General features: G+C 43.0%; 1 protein-coding gene across 1 annotated transcript in view; it reads left to right on the plus strand.

The window, feature by feature from the left end:
- LOC114269538 (uncharacterized protein At4g15970) overlaps positions 1 to 23,495 on the plus strand; it is a 50,248-nt gene extending 26,753 nt beyond the window's left edge. The window contains exons 5-6 of the mRNA XM_082890320.1: positions 22,958 to 23,291; positions 23,340 to 23,495. Of these exons, the coding sequence (XP_082746446.1) occupies positions 22,958 to 23,291; positions 23,340 to 23,495 (490 nt within the window). The remainder of the gene's footprint in view (positions 1 to 22,957; positions 23,292 to 23,339) is intronic.
- The last annotated feature ends 3,008 nt before the right edge of the window (positions 23,496 to 26,503 follow it).

Genomic DNA, 26,503 nt, shown 5'->3' on the forward strand with positions numbered 1-26,503 from the left:
TCAATTGTTTGATCAAAAGAAAAAACTGAAAGAATGTCTAGCAAACATGTCGTTTTACAAACTACCAATCAATCTCAATATGTTTGGTGTGGTCAGTGGTCACATCGTTGTAACCAATCTTATAACACCCCGATATTTTAATTGCTTATAGTTATCAATCCTTTATTCTTATCTCAAGTTCATAATAGAAATTAGTAGTTAATAAAAAATATAAATAGAATGCTTCAATGTGATGATCAAAAACTATTTCTCTTTTTCTTTGAACTTCCCAAAAGATTACAAGTTCACATTACATTAACATCTTACTAAAATACAAATAATTACACTTGCAGTTCAAAAGGCTAGAAAGAGATAAAAATAAGATACCCTAATGGCTTACATCTTTCAAGACAATGGTCTTGATTACACAAAATAGAATATTATTGGATAAGTTAGCTCGGTAGCTGTATGTGGGATGCCTTTGGGGTTGCCAAGCGTGCCCAACAGTTCAGACTCTTAATCCCTGATTTGATATAACTAGTGCAATGTGAAACAAAAAAATGAGAGTCCAGATCTGGCAACTTTTATAGAAAATCCATTTTATTGCAAAACATTTGCCAGAAATGGAATACATCACTAGATTTCAGAGTCACCGCCTAATCTTTTGGGGAAATTAGAAAACCCATGACTTGTGCCAAAGGCCACTGTCCATCACAACCAAAGCGTCTCGACCTGGGAACTTAGGTATGAGGGGCGAAAGTCATTAATTGAGGGCTCACCCGGTCAAAAGATTGGCCTCTACAAAGTCATGATGTGGTTTTTATAATTGACATATATTCATGTTCTATTTTTTTAAAATTTTTTATTGTTAATACTAGCATTACTATTTGAGACAATCAAATATAGACTATGTCACTGATTCTGGTTATGCTTTGATTTTATGCGTTTTTCAAGAGCCTTTTTGCACAAACTCAGAAGCATAAGAATCAATTACATTCCAATACAGGCAACACAACCTTCATCCACTAACATTCATGCAGATACTCCAATTAAGCATTTAGCCTCTTGGTATAATGCTAGACATAGTAAAATAACATACACAGGCGGGATGCTAAAGCCATAAATGCTCACCTAGTATTCCTCCATGGTAAGCCAAAAGAATATGCTATATACACATGCGTGATCCTATATACAACTAACTAATGTGAGACACCCACAATATACAACTAAGGATTCAGTTACTGCCACATGGCATGTGTATCATTTCAAGACATAAGATATCACATAGAAACACCTTTTGAATTGATAAAATCAACAAATGCAAATGAATCGAATCCATATGCATAAAAAATAGATACACAACATGGGCATGATAAATAAAACGTGATGTTGTTCAACCTACACGGAAAGCATGTAAATACAAGGGATACAAAGACATGGGGTTGGAAGTTATTACCCCAATTCAAATGAAAAAAAAGGGGAGGGAGAGAGAGAGAGAGAGATTATTACAATACTCTAATAAATGATCAAAGGAAAGAAAGAGGGATTCAAAAAATTATTACAACAATGAATGGATCCAACCAAATTAATGTTGAATCTAACAAATCATGTTAAATAAATAGAATAACTTAGCCAGCCACTCTAGAATTACCCAGGATACCACTCTCAAAAGTTGTCTGCTTTGTTTTTCAAGAAGTTAGCCGACCATGCATAACAATACCTTGTCAAATAGAAAATGGACCGCCGAACTCTTCTTCCGGGCAAAATCTGGGTTAGTATAGACTTTGCAAAACATAAACCAAGGACACTTTATAAGATATGTTTATTCCTTCTACCTTTTCCTTCTACAGAAACCACTTAAGGAGGAGGTAGATGGGCTACAACCCTTTACAATGACATAAACAGATATATACAATGGATATTTTGCTACAAATAAATGAATGAAATGGATCGAATCAAGAACAAACTCAAGCCTATGAAATAAATACGAACCTACATCATCTCTTTGTGAATAAGGGTAAGTCAACACCCAAATCCATGCTGTTACGTGGAGAGTATAGATTATAGTAGATCATTTCTTAATGGAAGCTATTAAAGCCATTGAAAACTCCTCTCCTATTTATAGAACAAGGATGTCCCCACCTTTTTCTATGTTCACAAATGATTGAGAATGGAGGTTGCAACACTCTTTAACCCAAAATCTCTTATTTTACTTTCAAAAACAAATAACAAGGAGGGAAATGTAATAACCCTATCCCGTATTATACTATAATTCGATAATTTGACACGTGGTTATGTGTTTGATTTGAATTTGTATGTTTAATTATGTAATTCATATAGTTTTGGATCTATATCTATTGTTCGTAGGAAAACCTGTTGTGATTACAAGTTTGAACTAAAAATTGAAAGCTTTAGAGGTGTCCGAAACCAAAACTGATAAATTATTTATACTCAGTATAATTTTTAGTGCCTAATGAGAAGTTTGATAAAAATTTGATTCAGAATAAATTAATTAGATTTAAATCAATTAAACTAAATTTTAGATTGATTAACTTAAGTTTTGCTTGATTAAGCCTAATCAATAATTAATCTAATCTAGGTAAAGTTAATTAAGGATGGGATAAAGCCTTTATCTGATTTGATTTGATGAGAACCTCCATCTAGTTTAATTTCGTTACAGGAGAATTACGAATTGTTTACGAACAAATGACTAGGTTATGTTATGATAAGAACCACATATAGATTGCCAACAACAGACATGAACACTATTACGAACCAACCCTTAACTATGGGGAATATACGTAGTGTAGATGAATTAGAATATGCAGCGCTGATAATTGATTGGTTTACCAAATCACTACTTCTGTGTTACTGTGTTTTAACTTGATGATATATGAATTGTTAATCGTGAATCTTTTTTATTTTGAACACTACTTGGGAAAACCTTGACTATCTAGAAGTATATGAATTTAGTATGTTTTGTAAGTAACTAACTCAGTATTAGCATACCTTATAATTGATACTATGGGGATATGAATTATGTACATCATGTGATTGATTGTTTCGTAGTTACCCTTGCTGACTTGGGAATTGGTATTTGGATCCATTTTGTATTTCAGGTGCCTTCTGAATAACCTTGGATGACTGTGATGAATCACTGAATTGAATATTGAATTAAGTTATGAACTATGAAATGGTTAGGGAATGTATTCAACTTCTATGACAAAGCGAAATGGATCGAATTTCTGTGACTAGGTTGATGTAAAAAAAAATAAAAAAGGAGAGGCCAATACTGTAACCGATACTCTTAGTAGAAATCAACTGGGTGCGTGACATGTTTGCTTATCGAATAAAAAGAGCTATTGGAAAAGGCTCGTTGGGCTGAGTTTACTATGTATCTAGGAAACACCAAAACATATTGAGATCTGAAACAAACATAGTGGTGACCTCACATGACAAAGGGAATTGTTGGATTTGTGACAAGGTTTTGGAAAAGTCTTTAAAATGTTATGGGAACGGAATTGAGGCAAAGGTCCAGAGTTGTTTTCAACTTCAGGTTACACAAGTTTGTAGGACCAAACCTCCTAAAGGGGGAAGACTGTAATAACCCTATTTTGTATTATACTATAATTCCTTAATTAGACATGTGGTTATGTGTTTGATGCGAATTTGTATTTTTAATTATGTAATTCATATAGTTTTCGATCTATATCTGTTGTTTGTAGGAAAACCTGCTGTGGTTTCAACTTTGAACAGAAAATTGAAAGCCTTAGAGGTGTCAGAAACAAAAATTGATTAATTGTTTGTACTCAGTATAATTTTTAGAGCCTACTGAGAAGTTTGATAAAAATTTGATTCAGAATAAATTAATTAGATTTAAATCAATTAAACTAAATTTTAGATTGATTAACTTAAGTTTTGCTTGATTAAGCCTAATTAATAATTAATCTAATCTAGGTAAAGTTAATTAAGGAGCCTTATATGTATATATATATATATATATATATATATTAACTTAGTGAAGAGCCTTAGTAGCTCAACTAAAATGTGTTGGAGCTAAACAAAGAGAGAAAGGAAGAGAGTTCAAGAGAGGAATGGAAGAAAAGCTAGGGAACTTGGAAGAGAAGTAGGGGAATTGAAGGAATTGAAGTAGAACTTAAGAAATTGACTCAAGGTATGTGAAATTCAACCCAAACTCATGGACTTAACTCATTATTTGTTTCAATTCAAGGATTAAAATGAAGATTAAACACCTAATTGAGCTAGGGTTTGGAGTTGTAAGTTTAATTGAGGTGTAAGTTTAAGTTTAATTGAGCTGTTCTACCTCGAATGCATCTGGCTCTTTTGTTTCGTAGTTTCGTTGAGTTGTTTCAATTCAATTTGTTTACCGAGTTGTTGCAATTTGCTTATTGAGTTGTATTTGTTTTATTCATCGAGTTTTTGTTTTGCTTATCAAGTTGTTGCAATTTGTTTATTGAGTTGTAATTGCATTGATTGGCCTGTCAAGGCCTTGTGTTGTTTATCGAGTTGTTTTGTTCTTTCAGTTATTAGTTGGTTCACTACCTGATTAAGACAATGCAATTTGAACGCGTAATTTTCAAAAATCAATCTCATTTTCATGTTGTGAGATGTTATGCGATGCTCAGAGTATAAAATGTAACACTTTTCGAACAAAAAGCTATTTCCATTCCAGTCATGGTTTCTTTTACAAAAGGTACAAGTTTTAAAGAAAATAAAACTGCCTAGAACTGTACAATGCGCTAATACTACTAGCAAAAAGAAAACAAAGCAAAAACATCTAAATCGGCGCTAGCAACCTCAGGATTGAGAGGCCCTCTTCATCCTCTTCCTCGGCTAAGTAGACTCTATACCATCGCCTTCGGCGCCACCATCTGAATCTGAACCGGAGCCTGAACCAGAGCTGCCTCCGCTCCCATCCTCGGAGCCCTCCTTAGCGTCGTCGCCACCCTCAGAACCTGAGCCGGTGCCATCTCCTCCACCCTCAGATGACTCTGACTGAGGACTCACTGGCTACGTGTCCTCGCTGGACTCATCATCGTCATCGCGTGTGACGGGCTCCCGACCTCTCTCTCGGCCGTGTGCCGAAATCTCTCTCCTTGCTGCTGGAGTAGGCTCTGATGGTCCTAGCTGTAAGGGTGCAACCTGAAAAGGCAGTTTGAATATATCAGTCATCGTATGTATATCAGATGCAAGTCTGATGTGTAGGGTGAGTGTATGCAGAAGTCATATATAGTATGTGGTTCAATGTGTCAGATGTGCTCTATACATGTAATGTATCAGTGCCATATGAGGAAATGCTCAGTTGAGATGTTAGTTTCAGTACATCAGCAGAAGTATGATAAATGCAAGAAAACTGAAAAGTTACCAGAATGCCGTGAGAGCTCAGCACCATCTTTCTCCTCAAGATCATGCCCTCAAATAAGGCCATCACCTAGAGTAACCCCTCGATATACTCTACGGAGGGCTGCAAATGCAAGTTGAAATAATCAATGCATGAATGAATGATTGAAGATCTGAGTGATAAATAAAAGCTGTAAAGTGTACCGGTGGTGAGCCAGGCATCCTGACGTATCGGTGATCAGGCAACAGGTGCTTAAGTGGAATCTGATAAGGTACCCTAACATACCGCCAACCTGTCAGCTCAGTCGGGGGATTCGGCCACCCAACTGTAGACACCCCATTTTGACCGACCTTAAGACTCAGACATCATCGATTGAGTGCTCGGTGATGGTGCATGTTGTGCTCATTCTGAAGTTTCGAAGTTCTCGGCTGAGAGCTGTGCCATTAGGCCTCGAAAATTTTTGTGCTTTCACTCGGTTTATGGACCAAGTCTTGTTTTCTCTTCCCGAAGGAAGGGAGAGGTCTTGTAGACCATCTCTTAGTGGTCGTAGACTACTTTTCGTAGTCGTAGGCCACTGACCCCGTTCGGAGACTAGTTTCCAATTTTTCGGAGCCGTCGACTGTGCGCCTCGGTTCGGGACCGCTTAACATTCTCCGTTTGGCACGGTTTTTGGGACACACCTTGTTTCCTCCATCTAGAGGGACACTGTGGTCCGGGAGACCACTTTTGTGGCCGTACGCCATTTTTGGTGCTCAACAGCCAATTTTCGGGGCACCCGGCCGCGCGCTTTGCCCCCCGAGGTCTCGTTTTGCATCCATGTTGGTTCATTTTTGGCATGAGCCTTGTTTTCCTTGTTTGGGAGGTGGTACAAGGGTGGGAAACCACCTTTTCTCTTGGAGACCGCTTCTCTCTCCGCCAGCCGATTTTCTTGTCGGGAAGCTGGTTTTCTTGGTCTTTGGGCCACATTTGCTGGTCTCCCACCACACCACTAGCCTGCTTTCAAAGTGGAGATCACCAAATGGAGCCACCGACCAGTTTTTGTGTGGGAGACCACTTTCCCTGGTCGGCCGACCAGGGGAAGTGGTCAGCCGACCACCTTAACTGGTCGGCCAGCTTTCTCCTGTTTTGTCTGACTAAGTGGATGCCAACTGTGCCAGCTGGAAGGCACAGATTGTATCCTCCATACACGTGTATGGAGGATTTGCACCCTTGCTTTAGCTTCTTGGGGAAGCTTGAACCCTTGTTCTAGCTTCTTGAGGAAGCTTGAACCTTTGCTTTAGCTTCTTGAGGAAGCTTGAACCCTTGTTCTAGCTTCTTGAGGAAGCTTGAACCTTTGCTCTACCTTCTTGAGGAAGCTTGAACCTTTGCTCCTCTATAAGAGAGGGCCTCCCTCTCCTTATACCAGGTTCCGAAATTTTTTTTGCTAAGGCAATATATTTATCTCTCTCTATATCTCTTCATTTTGGGTTTAAAAAGGGCATTGTTCTTGACCTATTGCACACAACCTAATAGCTCAAAACCCTCACCTTGTTACCAAGCTACTGGAGGGTCTTGAGAGAGCTTAGGGAACTAGTTTTTGGTCCCAAAGTTGGCTGGTTTTGCTGAGCTTCAAGGGTAACTCATTTTCTCCCTTTTTAAGCATTATTTTGATCCTTCTCTTAGCCTCATTTGAATGCTTATTTGACGTTTGTTGCCAATTGAAAAAAGCTTTATTTTTGAGAATTATTCATGTTTGTTTAAGGCCATTTTCCTGTTGAAGGTCATCTACCCTCTTGCATGCTTCATTTAGCCTTATTTTGAGCCATGCCTTAAGGCATTTGTGTTGACCTTTGCTTGGCCTTTTAGCCACTGAAATCTAGTGGATTTTCAGTGGTTGGCATGTTGTTTTCAGGGCCAAAATCAGAGAGGGATGACCCTCTCTCTTTTGGCCTTGTTTGTTTGCATATTTGGCCTTTCCAAGGAGCCTATATTTTCATACTTCCTAGCCTTGGTTCAGGCCATTTTTAGTGACTTTTAGGACCTGCCTAGACTCTTTCTGGGGCTGGTTTGGTCACCTCATGTTTGCCTCTTGCATGCGTAGAATAATCCTCTTCATAGCTTATTAAAGGAGCATGCCATTCTTGCATGTATTGGTCATGTTTCAGTGGGTTTTTGGTCATTCTTTGGCATATCATAACTCTATCTTTTGCTGGTTTAGTGGCCTCTTAAATGCTTCACATGCTTGTAGTGTAAACCATGCTCACTAGCTTACATTACATGTTGTTTTGGCCATTGATTCTAGTATAGTTTGGCCATACTTCAAACTGATTTTGTTCATATTTTGGGCTGCCTTAGCTCTATTTTGAGGCCTCTTGGTCGAATGATGCTTGCCATGCATACTTGTAGTGTAATATCCTTGCTTAGCCTTGAGTTTTGGAGTCCCTTGCATGCTTAACTTGAGGTGTTTCCATGTCTTGGCATCATTGAGCATGTTATTTTAGAGGCTATACTTGTGCCATATTCCCATGTTTTCCACTCCTTAAATGCGTTTGAGAGTTGTGCTTGTATACCTCATTCATGGGCCATTGCATGAGCTTCATTTTTGTGCATTTCAAGCCATCATCTTAGTCCATTTTTCCACTGTGTTGGGCTTGCATAGGGATTGTTTGGGGTTGGTTTGTTCATTTGGGCATTGCTTTGCATACCTATAGTGTAATGCACTTCACTAGTTTCGGTATTTGAGCCATTCAACATGCATAACATGAGTTGCATTGCGCATGCCTTGTTCACTTCATTGTGTATGATAGTCTTCACATGTGCATTGTGTATGACATATAGTATCATGTGCATTAAGTATGCCAATGTTAGTTTGTAGCATTGCGCATGCTAGTTTGCATGTTTGCATGACTTGGTTGCATCGCCTTAGGATTGCATGCTTGAGGTAGCATTGTGCATGCCATTCTACTTGTTGCATTGTGTTTGGAATAGGAGTTAGTCCAAATACAGGAAACGAGGGATGTTTCATACTCCAAGTGATGAAACATGCCTCGATTCTCGGTCGCCGATACTCTTGACTAACACATGATGGAGTTTAGGCATTTATGTGTTTATATGTGCATTCATTTCACATTGAGTCGTGCAATTCGACTCCTCGTCCATCATGCATCGAGATGCATGATTGGTGACCGGAGGGTCGAGGACTACACTCCCTTGAGCTTATGCAATGACGGGGAGAGGGGTCGTGCACACATATGTTGAAAATACCTTGTCATGCCTCTCTCTTGCTCCTTGTTGCAAAAAACTAGAAACCAGAGGCAGAAACTGGTCGGCCGACCACCCCTTTTGGTTTCTCCCACAAAAGGTGGTCGGCAGGTGGTCTCTAAGGCCAATAGCTGGTCCACAGCCTTCCCATGGGTTCCCAGGGTGTAGTTTCAGCCTTCTGGAGCTTTGTGCAAGTTTCTGAGATCAATTGCAAACAAAGGCGAGCCAGGGCATTGCGATGGATTTCCTGACAAGATGACTCGAGCATGCATGCATCCTTTATCATTCAAAGCAGAATTGAGGTAGCCCATTTTACATAGTTTGCATGCTAGTTTAGTTAATTTGTTAATTAGCTAGTGTTGTGTAATAATTAGTTAATTCGATTCTGTATTATTTATTCGGACCCTCCGAGAGAGGGCAATGTTGTAATAAGTGTGCGTGTGTGTGATCTATGTCTTCCAACCCCACATCTTGCTCCCTTTCATTTACCAGCTTATGATGGTTAGTTTTAGGGTACGTTTCAATTAGCATCCTTATGCTCGTATGTTTGCATCCATTCATCTGTTTTGTATGCACCGGGCTCGGCGCATCATACTAACTGCATCGTATTTCAATTCCAATTTGAATACATGTTACCTGCAGCATCTCATATGCCATCTTAGAATAGCCGAGCCTATCTTAGTTGCATTCTTGCATGTGTTGTATTAGGCATCCCAGCATAATTAGGATTCATGCAAGTTTTCTAATTAGCTTCTTTTTTTGGCTCGGAGTACTCGGTAAGTGTTTATGCTTTAGCATCCTTGCATGCGCGTGAGTGACTGCCATGATAACATGCTTACCATGAGGCTATGTGCTTATGTGATATAACTGCCTGAATGCCTGTGGGTGAAGGTTGGGTTGCTTGAATTGAAATAATTCGTCAAAACCCATGTTTTAGCCTACTTGCGAGTAGCAAACTTCAATCAATTTTCAAAACAAACGGATATGTGATGCTTTGTTCCAACTTAGGCAATCTAGTCTATACTTGTATGCTGTGCGCATCACATAGTAATTCTACGTTAATAACCAGAATAAGAACACATGTGTTTTCAAAAACAAGATATCATGCTTATTAGTGGCCAATCTTTGATCGGGCGGGCGGGGGTGCTCATGAAATGACCTTCCCCAATCGTACCTAAGTTCTCGAGCTGAGGCAACTTTGGTGATGACGGACACGTGGCCTTAGGCACGAGTCAGGGTTTCCTAAATTCCCTCAAAATAAAATATTTAGGTGGCGACTCTGTATCTGGCAAAGCAGTCCATGTTTGGAACTTCTTTCTAAAAATTAGTTTTTCAAAACGATTTGTCGGATTTGGACTCTTTGATGATTTATCGATCTTTCATTGCACTTTGTGAGATTAGATTCAAAATTGTGACATTGAGTCTGAACTGTAGTGAGCCCAATGAACAAAACGGGATTTTCTCGCGACGTTCGGGTGCATCTGCAATTTCTGGCGACTCTGCTGGGGATTTAGAGAACTTGACTCGAACTCATGATATCTTGTTTTGATCACACTTATGTGTTTTTTTTTTTTTTTTTGCATTGCATTTGTATTGGTGCGCCTAGGACACCGTGTTTGCCCTCTGCTATTCCTGAATGGTTTGCCGGAGGCTCGCTTTGAGAAGCCTGCCATAAGGCTGACCGGTTATGGGCTCTGCCACAATGGGAACACAAACCCCGATTTTTACTGGGGCACCCTTTTTGACCATTCGATCTAGTGTATATTCAGAATCCATAGTGACCATTCCAAACTAGGACATGTTGCTTACCCGTTTGTAGGTTGTTTGAAACTGCTGCGTGCGTAGTAAAACCCTAGCTCCTGACAAAATAGGACAGGGAAACCCTACCCCAACATAGGGATGTTTTGGCTCTCACTTGTTTGCTATGTGCTTTTAGAGTGTGCCTCTACAGGAATGCATGTATCAGTTTGCAAGTCTGGGTATCAGGCCTGAGGGCATCAACATTTTGGGAGGAATCAGTTTTTCCCTTAGAGAATCAGTTTTACCTGAGGGTATTAGTTTACTGGCAAAGTTTTGGGCAGAATTCAGTAAAGAGAACACTCGTTCAGCTATGCTTATACCTGTTCTGGTGAAATCAAGCTGAGATGCTTTCTGTTTTCTCTTTTGCAAGGTAGTCGTGGAACTATAGCTTTAGAGGGCTCCAATATCCCCCGGTACGTTGGACTTGTGCTGATAGACTTTGTCAGGTCAGAGATTCAGTTCAAGGGCAAATCAGTGTTCCTTCGCTAGAGACAGGGTAAAAAGGTCAGTCAGGTGCAAATCATCAGTTCAACAGTCTTCGGATCAACAATCATTATCCATCTCACCTGTGTACAATTGGGTTGAGATATCTGCTTTTACCACAGAGACCGATATACCGATATATCAGTTAGATCAGGACAGTATGGCGGGAATGGAAGAGATGATGCGTTAGCTCCAGGAGAGTATGAAAACCATGCAGTAGGACGCTGCTCGTCAAACAGAATTTGCCAAACAACAGGCTGAGGTCATGGCTCAACAGGCAGAGTTAATTGCCAGGTTACAACAATAAATCGGAGCATCTACTTCATACCAAGCTCCTCCCCCACCAAGAGTCCCAATACCCGGGGAGACGACGAATGTCCAGAATGTCCAGGAGGATACAGACATCCCAAAGGGGCCACCTCCGCCCCCGATTCTACCTCAACTATCCAAGGCGCCCACGTCTATCAATCTACCGGATTCTCCCTTCGAGTTCGAGGTGGACCCCATGGCATTAAAAGTGAGCAAGCTTAAGAAGCTGTTCAAGAAATCTCAAGGTGTGAAGTCCATTTCGGACATTGAGGACGGGTATACTGATGCGACCGTGACGCTGCCAGACCGATTTAAGATGCCACATATTGACCGCTTTGACGGATCTGGCGATCCCATGGTGTATTTGCGGCTATTTTTGGACATATTAAGGCCGATGGGCCTCACCAGATTACAGAAGCTTTCTTTGTTCAGCCGGACCTTGTCGGGTGTAGAGGCCATTTGGTATGCAAAATTGAAGATTCCGTCAAGAGGAACTGGGGGGAGATGGCCGAGGCCTTCGTAGCTCAATACTCCTACAATACACAGATCGAGATCACAACTCGTGATCTTGAGACGACTAGACAAGAGCCGAAGGAGAGCTTTTCTGACTTTGTAACCCGCTGGAGGGCCAAGGCCTCGATGATGACCATTAGGCTGACTGACAAAGATCAAATACGGATGGTTGTGCGCAATCTCCAGCCCAAGCTCATGCAGAGGATGATCGTTCTCCCCCTACCCACCTTTGTAGATTTGCATGAGATTGGGGTGCAAATTGAGGATGCTATGAAACAGGGCCTCATTGACCAGGAGAAGGAGCAGCCCAGGAGGGCGTTTTTCCGCAGTTCGAATGTGACCACTAGTGGTGATGCAGCAGCAAGATCTTCTGAAATGGGCATGGTCACCACCACCACATCAAAAAGAACTACCCCATTCACCGGCGCGTCCGGAAATAGATCACAAACAACCAAATATCCACCTCGAGTCAAGAGGGTTTTCACCCCACTTTATATGCCTTTGTCAAAGGCTCTAGAGGTCTTACTCCAGAAAGGACATCTGAACTGTTGGAACAGCGGCCTCTACCGGATCCTATCCCTCCAAAGCATGACTCAACTAAGTACTGTGCCTACCATTAACAAATCGGTCATGACACTGACAGTTGCTTTCGTCTTCGCCACGATGTACAAGATCTGTTTGACAACAAGGTCATCGTCGCACCAGCTCAGCAAAGTCTATCACCACTGGATCAGTGAACTTGGGGGACAGTACGAACATGTGATCAGGGGATGAACCACCTGCGGGCGGCACTCAGTTTTCTCTGGATGTGGCGTATAGCACGCACTGTTTTGAGCATTTGTGAATGCTGGTTTTTGTACTTTCTAACCTGGGTATTGAGTCAGTTTTGTTATTTTGCTTTGAGTTAGTCTTTCTTATGCTAAGTCAGTTGGGTCTATCTTGTTGTACCGAGTCAGTCTTGTTTTGTTGAAGTCGGGTGATTTCGAGGGTGTTACCTCAGACATCATTTGCTTGTTTTGTGTTTGTCTTTTCGTTTTCTTTTGAGTCTGTTTCTGCCTTGGAGCCAGTAATGCCAACAGATTTGAATGAACATCAGTGATTTTCACACTCTTGTGTTTGCTTCTTCCTTGTGCTAGTTGTGCCAGAAGTTTTGAATGAGATGACAGTATTTGACTAAAAACTATGTCTTTTCTGTGCCTTGAAGTCATTGCATTGACCTAAGTTTTTCAAAACTTTTCAAACACTGTGATGAAAACAAAGAGGAAGGAATTCCTTGGGATTTGCAAAATTTGATCAATTAAGAGAAAGAGAGGTGTGCTAAACCCTTAATGAATGAGATCATGTTTGTTAATGTGAGTACTGAGAAGGATCCTGGCTTGGTTTAGATTGGTTTCGCACTGTCTTCAGTGCGAGCGACTAGTCGCTTTCTTAAAAGATTTCAAAAAATGTTTTGCATGGTCCTGCGAAGAGTTGTGTGGAATCACTCTTGAGATTGTGCAGCTTAGGATCGCTCTCAGCCTTGAGACTCAACCCCTTTGCTTCCAAACTTTGAACCTTAATTCAGAATGTTCAATGGTCAACCACAATGTAAGGCCCGTGTGGCCGGATCAGAAGCAACCCATGAACTAGGGGCGAGAATATCAGATGTGATCAAAGGAAGCTTGCGAAGCTAGATCAAAAGCAGCCCTTGAACTAGGGGCAAAAATGTTAGATGCATTCGAAGAGTCAAAGATAAGTCTTTTCTGCAAACCAGGGAAGACTGGAAAGAATGCCAAATCCCAGAAGGGAGAAAGAAGAAAGTATTGCTGATGGACAACCAAGTTCCTATCCACAACACTAGGGGCAAATTCACCCTCCATTGGATGGATTTCTACATCATCAGCGAACATCAACCATTCTCTTGGATTCGAATGGCTCCGAGATCTCAAACCATTCAACATGGACAAAGCCAAACTTTTACCCTTGAGAGGCCCGCTGGGCTGAAAACCCGGGATGGCGACACAGGCAAAATTTAGAGCAAGAAAAGAAGAAAAATGAAGAAAATGAAAAGAAAAGATGAAAAAGAAAAAAGAAGAAAAGAAATCAAAAGAATTGAAAAGAAAAGAAGAACAAAGTTCGCAAGGTTGAAAACCCAAAAAGGGCGGCCTTGGCAAAAGTTAGAGCACAAAAGGAGAGGTTAATACCCGAGTGTACCTTACTCCGAACTATGTAAGGCTTGATTCCCATCTTTGGGACACGTAGGCAACTTCATTCTAAAGTCCAACCATAAAACACTTCAAATTTGACTGTCCATGTGATGGTTCTGGTCATCTTTGTCTTCTCTGTATCCGAGAATTTGGTTGTAATTGTCACTGTGAGGACTGGTTACCACGTGCTGCGGCACTATTCAGACTAGGGGCAACTTTTCGTTGCCGCGCAGTGCTGCGGTGCTATTCAGACTAGGGGCAACTTTCAGTTGCCATGCAGTGCCGTTCCGGCAAGGGGCAATTTTCCATTGTTTTGGATCTGAGGTTGCGCATCTCAAGAGTAAATCCTGCGTTGGTCGAGCAATGGCCATTTGCAAAAATAGTTTTTGAGAATTTTTAATGAGGTTGACTAATTCTCTCGAAAATTATTCCATTTTGCCAAAACTGAACCATTTTCTTGGACCCAAAAAGGAAAATTTTCAGTGCTTATAACCTAACTTGCATGATTTTAAATCAGAAAATCGAACAAGCATGTTAATCTAACTCTCATGTTGGTCAAAGTTGTTTTAGCAGAATGTCAAAAACAAAAAATGGTCAAAATAATGAACTAGGGGCACAGTTAAGTCAGGTGTTCTATCTTTTCCCCATTGTTAACATACTTGCCAGAAAGGGCATCGTATCTGCCAGAAAAGGGCATAACAGAAACTAACAGCAAAATGCCGTAAGTTTTCTCATCCTCCAAGCAGCGAGGTATCAAGCTAAGTGCGAAGCACGAACTGGAATGGAGCAGGATATTCCATTCCCTCATCTGGACGGATCTAATCACATCCAAACTCCCCAGTAGAGTATCGTTAACAAATGTCGATTGCAGATCTGCTGCACATCCAGCCGCATCACAACCCCTCTATGGGGGAAGTTCACTGTTGTGAGCAGAAGAAAGAGAATCTAGTAGAATGCTAGGGGCAAGAGCCCGCAACTTCCTGTTTATCCATCAACCACCCAGGGGAGGGATGAAAAATCAGAGAGATTGAAGAATAGAGAGATGTGCGATGAGAGAAAAAGTGAGGAATGGACTTTTTCAAAAAAAAACAAAAAAAACAGAGCCTGAGAGCCGAGTGATGTGAGAATCACAAATGAGAAAAAGGGTGGGAAACAATACCAGAAGAAACAGTCTCCCTGTCCATGTCTGAGTGTCGTGTGTGTTGTTTTGATCGTCTCGATTCTTGTCTTGAGTCATTTTTGAGTGTCTGTGTTTGTGTTTAGGTTGTTTTGCCTTGTTTTCCTTTGTTGAGTCGTGGTGCGCTGTGTTCAGTTGTAGGCTCAATACTCGGTCGAGAACTCATTTCTCAATTTCAAAATGATTTGTTTTGTGCTCAGAGTGTTGTGTCATTCTCTATATTTGTGCAAAACAGGATTCGTTCTTTCATAAAACTGCAGGGTTCAACCTAGGTCATGTCAGAACAGTAAAGCCAGGACCTATCTGAAGCTATATGGGTTCCAGACTGCAAAACAAAAGAAAAAAGCGAAAATCGAAGCATCTGAGTGTGTTTCAACTTTAGAAAGTTCCGAGATTGCATTCCATGTGTACCTCTTAAGGTCTTGCCAACGCTCCGAAGTATGAGTGTGCCTTTACCTCAAGCTCAAGATCAAGCCTATTTCAAAGCTAGAAAGGCAATCAGAAGTGCCCTCCCTGAGTACCAGTCCCTGCCAGAGGCATCTTGGTTGTGTTTGTAATGAGTTCCTAGGAGATCAACTGCGACGGTGGAAACTAGAGTTTAAATGGTTGTTGCCTAGAACGCAAAGGTTCGGGATTTTCGAGACTAAAGTCTGGTTTAAATACCCAGGGGTGTATCCTTGGCTTGAAATCTATATGGAAGCCCCATAGGTTGAGATAGCGTATGCGCGCCTCAATTCTGGATACTGAACCAACCTAGTCTGTCACCCAATTGGAGAATAGGGAAAGTTGTGAATATGGTCAGGTAGAAAAGTGGCATCCAAAATGTTCTACGTGAAGAACCCTTGTCAGTATTTCAGAGCCTTTGTACTGTAAGTTGAAGGTAAGTGTTCAAAGAGTACGAGGGGAGATCCCCGTCAGAGTAGACCGGTTCATCGCCACTCACCCTATGAGGTGCTTTCTAAAGTGCCGCTAGGTTTGTTTATTGCATTCCTTAAACATCATGCATTGTATTGCATTGTACCTATCAAGTTTCTTTCTCATTCATGCACGATATTGTATGTACGGTTCATTTGAAACTGGCGCAACCAGGCGATATTGTATGTACGGTTCATTCAAAGAAGTTCCGTTTAAGGTCATTCACCTTAGTGCATCCATCACACTACGTTTACTTTTGTGTATCTGTAGACACCCCATTTTTGATCATCCTCAAGACTTGGACGTCACCGTTTGAACACTCGGTGATCATCCATGTTCGTGTTCGTTTTGAGTTTCTGGAGGTCTCAGCTACGCGCCTTGCCGAAGGATCTCTCAACTCGGTTGTCTTGTGCTTGGTTGGACCAAACACTAGTTGGTTTTTGCTTTGGGAGGTAGAGAATGGCTTGTTGGCCATCCCCATGCCTCACCGGCCATGTCTTGAGGCCACCGGCCGTGTCTTCTTGCCACCGGCCATTGGTGATGGCCGGTCGGCACTTTGTGAGGTCAGCTGACTATTTATTTGGCCGATGGACTCATTTTCTGGCCGGTACTACCTTTTTACCTTTTTCAGGCATTGTGCATGCTAGCTGTGCCAGCTGAAGTGCGCGGACCTATCCTCCATACACGTGTATGGAGGAATTGCACCCTTTGCACCCTTTTGGTCTAGCTTTTTGGGGAAGCTTGGACCTTAGTCTTAGCTTCCTCAAGAAACTTAGACACCTGTCTCAGCTTCCTAAGGAAGCCTTGGTCCCTTTGCCTTAGCCTCTTTAAGAAGCCTTGACCCATTTTGTTACCTTCTCTTGGAAGCTTAAGCCTCCATCTTGCTCTATATAAGGAGACCTTCCCTCTCCTTTGAGGGGGTTCAACAAAACCAGACCTAATATATATATATATTTGATATATACATCTGATATATACACCTTCTCTCTCTATATCTCCCTCTCTCTCTTCATTTGTGTGTGTTAGAGAGCCAAAAAGTGTGTTTTTTTCTTAGTTTTGCACTAAGTCACCTAGCATTACACCATACTTTGACTTTGGAGGTGTTGAGGGTTTGTTCTTGAACTTTTGAGCTGGTTTTGATCAGAAGAAGGCGGCTGGACTTGCTGTTCTTGAAGTGTTCTTCAAGGGTAACACTATTGCTTTATTTTTCCCAATCTTGCACTAGCTTTTAACCCCCTTTGCATGCTGTTTTGAACTTTGTGTATAACATATAAAAGTTCTTTTTTTTTTTTTTTGTGTTTAAGACATTTCATTAAGGTCATTTTGGTGTTGGGGGTCGACCTCCCCCTCTTAGGCCTTGTTTGGCCCTTTTTGTGCTCTCCTTGTTAAGCTTTGAATACCTTTGTGTGTTGGCCTTCTCACCACTGAAATCTAGAGGATTTTCAGTGGTGAAGAAGAGGTTTTGAGGTCTTGCATAGGGGAGGGACATCCCTCTCCCTTTGTGTCTCATGTGTTCATATTTTTGGCTCACAAGGGTAGCATGCATGCTTAGTTGTTTTTGGCTCCGTTTCAGAGGTTTTTGGGTGTTATATGGTCATAATATATCTCTGTCTTTGGTCGGATTTATGGCCCCTTGCATGCACAATGTACATGCCTTGCATTCCTTCATTTTGCCTAGAAGGGTACCATGCATTTAGGCCTCCATGCTTGTATGTTCTAGCTTGACTTCATGAAGCTTTTGGTCATATTTCATCATGCTTGAGGTCTGCTGGGTACTGATTTGATCATGTTTGCCATGTTTGGTATAGCCTCTTTGCATTTTGGCTTGTAAACCTTGAGTGTGTGGGTCACTAGCATGCTTGGCTTAGCTTATTCTCATGATTTGGCATCATTGGAGATCATATTTCAGTCCATAATCCATGCTTGTATGCTTGCATTCATCATTCCTTCCATGCCTTGAAGAGGTGTCCTTTTGTGCCTTGAAATGAAGCATTGTGCATGCCTGTGTGGTTGAGGCTTTGGGTTGCCATATCAGTGGGTTTTGGGGCTCATTTGTGCATGATAAAACTGTGTTTTGCCTTGAAAAATCCATGCCATGTTTGCTTAGGGTAGGTGTTGAGTAATGCCCTCTTTTGTGGCCTTGAATGCCTTCCATCTCGCATCCATTTCCTAGCATGTTTTGACATCATCCTTCGCATGCTTTGTAGAGTTTAACATGAATGTTTAATGTCCATATTTATCACCTTTAAGTGTCCTTGAAAGTTGCCCCTTCCATGCTTAGGTGATAGGCGTTGGTATGTGCTTGCTTGCATGCATGATTTGTGTCCTTATGCATCATCTATGGCCACTGTTTTGGGGCATGCCTGAGGCCTCTCATTTTTGTTTAAGTCCACCATTGCATGTTTTGACATGTTGCATTACTTTGGTCTCATGTTTGCATTATATCATCTTTTCATGTTTGCATTGTTGCTTAGCTAGTTGCACATCATGTTTGCATCGCATGTTTGGCACATTGCATACTTGCATTATAGGTCACATTACATTTGGCATGTTTTGGTACTTTAGCCTCATGTGCATACTTGAGTCACATCTCACACATGCATTGCATTTTTGCTTGGTTTGGGGTGTCAAACCGAGCATGAGGAATGAGGCTTGTTTGTACTTAAAGTGACAAAACACGTCTCACTCTTCGGTCGTCGATCCCCTTGATCTTAACATGATAGGGCGTTAGCACTAATTTGTTTTGTTGCATGCATTCACATTGAGTTGCAAACTTGGTGCCTTTGGCCACCATGCATCGAAGTACGTGATTGGTGGCCCGAGTACCGAGGGCCATACTCCCTTGAGTCTATAGCATGATTGGGAGAGTGGCCATGCACACATTGCTTTGAAAATTCCATACCATGCACTGTCTGTCCTCTGCTACTGTCAAAACAGGGCTCTGCAGATAGAAATGGCCGGTCGACCACTTTTTGTGTCGACTGGCCATCATTGTCCAGCCGATGACATAAGATTTGGCCGATAATCCCATTCCCATGGCCGGTGGAAATCCAAAACACTCAGGAGGAAGTTCAAAGCAGTTCTGGAAACCTTCATATCTTTCAGACGAGCAAGGCAGTGTAAACAGAGGCAACAGTGGCATGGTACCGGGTTTCCAGGCGCGGCAAATCGAGCATGCATCATCCCATCATTCTGAGGCGGGGCTGCGGCCACCTTCTTTTTGTAATTAATTTGTTGATTAATTAGAAGTTTTGTAATTAATAAATTAGTTAGTCAGCTAGTTATTTAGTTAAATCTGTATTATTTATTCAGACCCTTCGAGTGAGGGCAATTGTGTATTAAGTGTGCGTGAGTGTGTGTATGTCTTCCAACCCCACGTCTTTCTTCCCTTTTATTTACTAGCTTTCGATGGTTAGTTTAGGGCATGTTTAATTTAGCATACCTTATGCTATGCATGCGTGCATCATTCATCAGTCTTGCACGCACCGGGCTCGGCACATCATACTAGCTGCATAGTATTTCCATTCCAACTTGAATACGTGTATCGAGTTATCGCATTTCACATGCCATTCTTAGATTAGCCGAGCCTATTCTAGTTGCATTTTGTATGTGTTGCATTAGCCATTTTAACATGAACTAGGATCATGCATTTGATTACTAACTAGTTTCTGTTTTGGCTTGGAGTACTAGGTAAGCTCTTATGCTTTAGCATCTTGCATGCGTGTGAGTGTTGCCATATTAGCATGCTTACCATGAGGCTATATGCTTATGTGATATATCTGCCTGAATGCCTGTGGGTGAAGGTTGGGTTATCTGAATTGGAATAATGCATTGACTATGAGTTTTAAGCCCACTAGACAGTGGCAAAACAATATTTTCTAAGCCCACTTGAGGGTGGCAAAACAATATTTTCTAAGCCCACTTGAGGGTGGCAAAACCTGCATTTTAGCCTACTTGCAAGTAGCAAACCGTTTTCAAAACAAACATGAAATGCTTTGTCCCAATTCAGGCGACTCAGTCTATACTTGTTATGCTGTGTGCATCACATAGTAAATCTAGGCTAATAACCGGAATAAGAACGCATAATGTTTTCAAAACAAGATATCATGGTTAGTAGAGGCCGATCTTCGGATCGGGCGAGAGGGGGAGCTCATAGCTGACCTTTCCCAATCGTACCCAAGTTCTCGAGCCGAGGCAACTTTGGTGATGACGGACACGTGGCCTTAGGCAAACGAGTAAGGGTTTCCTAAATTCTCCCAAAATAAAATATTTAGGTGGCGACTCTGTATTTGGCAAAGCAGTCTATGTTTGTCACTTCTTTACAAAAATCTATTTCCCAAAATGATTTACCGGATTTGGACTCTTTGGTTCAGATTAAGAACCGTGACAATTTGAGTCCGAACTGTAGTAAGCCCAAATGAACAAATCGAGATTTCCCTCCCGGGACGTTCGGGGACGTCTACAGTTTCTGGCGACTCTACTGGGGATGTTAGAGAGCTTGACTCGAACTTGTGATATCTTGTTTTGATTTCACTTATGTGTTTCTTTGCATTGCATGTGCATTGGTGCGTCTAGGACACCGTGTTTGCCGTCTGCTATTCCTGAGTGGTTAGCCTGAGGCTGCATGCCATAAGGTTGACCGGTTACGGGCTCTGCCAGTATGGGAACACAAACCCCGGTTTTACCGGGGCACCCTTTTGACCATTCGACCTAGTGCATATTCGGAACCCGTAGTGACCATTCCAAACTAGGACAGGTTGCTTACTCGATGTTAGGTTGTTTGAAACCGCTGCGTGCGTAGTGAAACCGTAGCTCCTAGCAAAATAGGACAGGGAAACCCTACCCAACATAGGGGTGTTTTGGCTCTCTCTTATCTATTATGTGCTTTAGAGTTGGCCTCTACAAGAATGCATGTATCAGCTCACAAGTTTGGGTATCAAGCCTGCGGGCACCAGCTCAGTATTTTGGGAGTTAGTTATCTGCAGGTATCAGATCCGGTTTTCGGGAACAGTGATTCGGGGACAATAATCAGTATTGAGGAACAGTGTATTCAACTTATCAACTGTGTGTTATGATGCCCAACTGTGTGTTGTGTGTTTATTTTACGCTGCTATGCTGTCTATTTGTTTGGTTATTTATTATTGCTTTATTTATCTTCTTACTAGGTAGTTTAGCACGATTGCTTCCGACCCAGCAAATATTCCCCAAGCACTCTGGATTAGAGGTCGCTGACTCAATCGATCTGAGGATCTGGTCGACGGACAACCAGTGTTTTATTCCTTACCCCCGGTTATCAGACGGAGGTCGAGAAGGCGCAGTGTATCGGTACCGAGACTGCCAGATCAGTGGTCTTTGAACAGTCGGGTTGAGATTTCCGAACCTACTACAGAGGCAGATACACCGGCAGTTCAGATAAATCAGGGTAGTATGTTAGGAATGGAAGACATGGTGCGCCAGCTCCAGGAGAGCATAAAAGCCATGCAAGAGGATGCTGTTCGTCAAGCAGAATTTGCCAAACAGCAAGCCGTTGTTATGGCCCAACAGGCAGAGCTAATTACCCGGTTACAGCAGCAAACTGGAACATTCGCTTCACACCAGGTTCCTCCCCCAACAAGAGTCCCGATACCTGAGGAGACGACAAACGTCCAGAATGCCCAAGAAGATACGGACATCCCAACGGGGCCGGCTCCGCCTTCGATTTTACTGCAACTATCCAAGGCACCCACGCCTATCAATCAACCGGACTCCCCCTTCGAGTTCGAGGTAGACCCTACAGCATTGAAGTTGAGCAAGCTTGAGAAGTTGTTCAACAAGTCCCAAGGGGTAAAGTCCATCCCAGATATCGAGGACGGGTATACCAACGCGGCTGTGACGTTGCCAGATCGATTCAAGATGCCACACATTGACCGTTTTGATGGATCTGTGGATCCCATGGTACATCTATGGTTGTTTTCAGATATCTTAAGGCCGAGGGGCCTCACCAGACTACAGAAGCTATCTTTGTTCGGCTGGACCCTGTCGGGTGTGGCGGCCATCTGGTACGCCAAATTAGAAGATGATGTTAAGAAAAAACTAGGATGAGATGACCGAGGCATTCATTGCACAGTACTCTTATAACATGTAAATCGAGATTACGACCTGTGATCTCGAGACAACAAGGCAGGAGCCTAAGGAGAGCTTTTCGGAGTTCGTAACTAGATGGAGGGCCAAGGCCTCAATGATGACCCTAAGGCCCATCGATAAAGATCAAATTCGGATGATTGTACCCAATCTCCAGCCTAAGCTGATGTAGAAAATGATCGTGCTCCCCTTCCCTACCTTTTCGGATCTGCATGTGATGGGAGTACAGATTGTGGATGCCTTGAAGCAGGGCTTGATTAACAATGATAGAGAGCAACCCAGGAGAACTTTCAACCGTAATACCAATGTAGGCCCGAGCGGCGCTGCGACCACAAGAGCCTCAAAAGTGAGCATGGTCACCACCAACACCCCTCCAAGAAACATGGCAGCTACGCCATTCTTCGGCGCGTCTGGAAGCAATACACAAACAGCCAAATACCAACCCAAAAACCAAAGAACCTTCGCCCCGCTATATATTCCCATGTCCAAAGCTCTGGGGGTTTTAATTAAAAAAGGGCACTTAAAGCCCCTAGAGCTACAGCCATTACCGAAAAAACTTCCCCCTACCCATAACCCAGCCAAGTATTGCGCATTTCACCAGCAACACGGTCATGACACAGACCAATGCTTCTGATTACGTTATGAGATTCAAGATCTCATTGATAATGGGGTGATTGTGCCTCCAGAAAAGCCCAACGTCACAACCAACCCTCTCCCACCACACAACCAAGCTCCACCTCCCAAACGAATCACCTTTATTCAAACCGAGGTCACGTCATACGACCCTAGCATCTATATCACCCCGTCCCGCCTACCTAAGCCGGAGGTGCTCCTTCCTGACTGCACTGACTTTTGCATGTTGGACATCTCTAGAACCCAACCCGAGCCAACAGTGGTGACTGTTGAAGACAGAACAGGGGAGACTTCAGTGGAGAATGGTATTGCTGAGTCAGAATCTGAGGAATCTGGGGATTTTGCTGAGAAGGTATATAGTCCGAGCGACTACATTCTGTCAGTAGGCCAGGTTGGACCAAATGTGGAATCGCCGGCAAGGGCAGAGCTTTATATGATACAGGGGGATAGATTTGATCAGAGATCAAAGGACTTAGCGGCTGTGGAAAGGGACTTTGCTGACCTCCAGTTTTTCAATGAACAAGACCTAGAGGGCATGGCGGTCAACTGGTCTGACTTTGAAGAGTTAGTAGAGGTTACCGGGTGGCTTGATGACCTACCAGACGTTGTTGAAGAATCTCAGTTGGAACAGGGCCCGACAAGGGCAAGGATATCAGTTGTGGCTGAAAGGGCCGAAGATCAGAGTATGTCACCGGAGAGCACCGGTGCCAAGAATTTCGCTCAGGATCTGGGCATTTTGGATACAGGGAATTTTGTACAGCAGACTGCATTGACGTAGCTAGAACAGGAAAGAAGTGAAGAGTCTGAGAGAATCCGGAAAGCTAAAGCCCATGAGGGGAATGAAAGTGTTGTATACACGAGAATAGGGAGTGCTGCAAGCATATGGACGGGAGGTACTGTGAGTACGAGAACAGTCATACCGGAGCTGGATAGGTGTCTGTCGGCTGCTGACAGAATGTGGTGGGAGGACGATGATTTATGTCTTGCCCACACGGATGAGGATTGGGGGAGCAATCAACCAGACGATACCTGGTACATCAGCGAAGTCGATCTTATGACTAGAAGTGGGCGGTATTTTAAGCCCCCACATCTAGATCAGCTAGAGGCGTCTGGGAAAGATAAGGCGACAGAGAAACAGAAAGAGAAGCAACTCGAAGAAGAGGCTGTACTGAAGCAGTTGAAAAAGATATAAGCAGACATCTCCATCTGGGGATTGCTTATGGCATCACGTGTTCATCGACAGGCCGTCCTATCCGCAATGGATAAGGCCAAGCTCTCAATAGAAACCACGCCGGAACAATTGGTGGGATTGGTCTTTCCGGGAGGAGCTTCCCCGATGCTGACCTTCTCTAACAAAGAATTGCCATCTGAAGGTGCGAATCACAACAAGCCACTCTACATCTCTGTGGAGTGTAAGAACAAATGGATACCGGTGGTTCTTGTTGATACCGGATCCGCCATCAATGTACGCCCGACAAGGACAGCCTATTCAATTGGGTTGAAACCCGCAGACTTTGCGCCAACCACCTAGGTGATAAGGGTGTATGATAATACAAGTAGAGAGGTTAAGGGGACCGTGCAAATTCAGACCAAGGTTGGGCCAGGACAGCATGAGGTAGACTTTCACGTCTTAGAAGTTCCTGCGACTTTCAATCTACTTTTGGGGCGGCCGTGGTTGCACCAAGTAAAGGCAGTTTCGTCCACTTTGCATCAGATGGTGAAATACTCCCATGGAAAGGGAGTAGCCATTGTTTTTGGGAATTCATCGATCCATCCACCGCCGGAGGTGTCTACACCAGTCCTAGAAATTGAGCACGGTATGGAGGATGTGTTCTTATCCGGTTTCACTATGGCTGAGGCCCGGGTCGTGCAGAACATTTTGGCTATTAATGAGGGGGTGTATGTCAGTGCTCAATCCGTATACCTCATGAACAAGCTTCAACACATCCCCGGGATGGGATTGGGAAAGAGTGGCCGGAAGGGCATTGCAGCGTTGGCCGAAGTGCCACACAACCCACATACCTTTGGTTTGGGTTATCTGCCCACCAAAGAGGATTAGATAAGGAAGGGTAAGGAGATAGCTGGGAGAGCCAAAGCAAAGAGGGTAGGGAAGCCTTTTGAGTTAAGGCACCGACCCATCCAGGGTACCCTAAACGGACGCTTCGTCCAGGAGGGGGAGGACTTTCCATTTTGTGGCTTCCCAGAGCCATGGTTGAACGCGGAGAGGAAGCGCATGCCGGGTTTGAGATCTTCTTCGACCTGCAGTTATCTGGGGATGACGTTGCTAAAGAGTAGACGGACCCATTAGCTGAGGCTAAGCAGAGCAAGAAAGTGGAGTCTAAGGACGTTGAAATTGAAATGGGGGTAGCACTGGCTTGTCTACTTTTAGATCCTCTAATCGAACAGAAGTGCTTGGGAGATAACTTCTCGGTGTCCATGATCGGGAATGAAACGGTTGCGGGCCTACTAGCAAACATTTTGGATGCATCTATTGCACCCTCTCTCATTTGGCAGTATGAAGAGAGATTTTTGTCAAGCAGCACCAAGTCAGGTAGTGTGCCGGAATCTGATTCCACCGAGTCTTGTGAGTCGGAATCAGGTTCTAGCTCGACTGAGTTTGAGTTCAGTATTCCTGGAGGTGACAACCTAGATGCCACAGTCCTGTCCAGGTCGTCTTTTTCTTTCTCTTTTGAGTCTGTTGTAACCGAAGAATCGGACGATTTGGATGTGCTTAATGAGAATGATGTGGTTGTGGTTTCTGAGTACTTTTCTGTGCCCTTGATTTAATGCATTAACTAAGACTTTCAAAACTTTGATGAAAACGACGAGGAAGAAATTCCTCCGGTTTTGCAACGCTTAATTGAGCAAGAGCAGGAGAGATTTGTTAAACCCTTAATGGATGAAATCACTACTGTGAATATTGGTACTGAGAAGGACCTGCGGCTGGTCCAGATCGGGTCCACGTTGTCTTCGGAGGAATGTGAACGCTTAGTCACTTTATTAAAAGATTTCAAAGATGTTTTCGCGTGGTCCTACGAAGACATTCCTGGAATCGATCCTGAGATTGTACAGCACCGGATCCCTTTTGACCCCGAGGCCCGACCCATCAAGCAAAAGCTCAGAAGGATCTGCCCGGATGGGCCCTCAAGATTAAGGAAGAGGTCACCAAACAAATTGACGCAGGGTTCTTGCTGGTATCCGAATACCCGACTTGGTTGGCCAACATCGTTCCGGTGTCGAAGAAGGATGGCAGGATTAGGGTATGCGTGGATTTCAAGGACTTGAGCAGAGCCAGTCCGAAGGACGACTTCCCCTTGCCGCATATTGATGAGTTAGTAGACTTCACAGCGGGTCATGCTTTGCTTTTGTTCATGGATGGCATCTCAGGATACAATCAGATAGTGATGGTACCAGAAGACCAGGAGAAGACTGCTTTCACCACCCCGTGGGGGACTTACTGTTACAGGGTGATGCCATTTGGGTTGAAGAACGCTGGAGCTACATATCAACGGGCCGCGACCACAATATTGCACGACCTGATCCACAAAGAGGTTGAGGTGTATGTGGACGACATGATTGTCAAGTCCAAAGAAAGAGAGGGCCACTACACCGCCTTGCAAAAGTTCTTCCAAAAGATCAGAGAATTTTGGTTGCGGCTGAATCCTCAAAAGTGTACGTTTGGTGTTACAGTGGGAAAAATGCCGGGGTTTCTGATTACACAAAGAGGTATCGAAGTCGACCCTTCCAAAATTAAGGCCATCTTAGAAATGCCACCACCAAGGACTG

Source organism: Camellia sinensis, chromosome 10 (assembly GCF_055761805.1).
Source record: "Camellia sinensis isolate YWXY chromosome 10, ASM5576180v1, whole genome shotgun sequence".
Taxonomy (NCBI): Eukaryota; Viridiplantae; Streptophyta; class Magnoliopsida; order Ericales; family Theaceae; genus Camellia; species Camellia sinensis.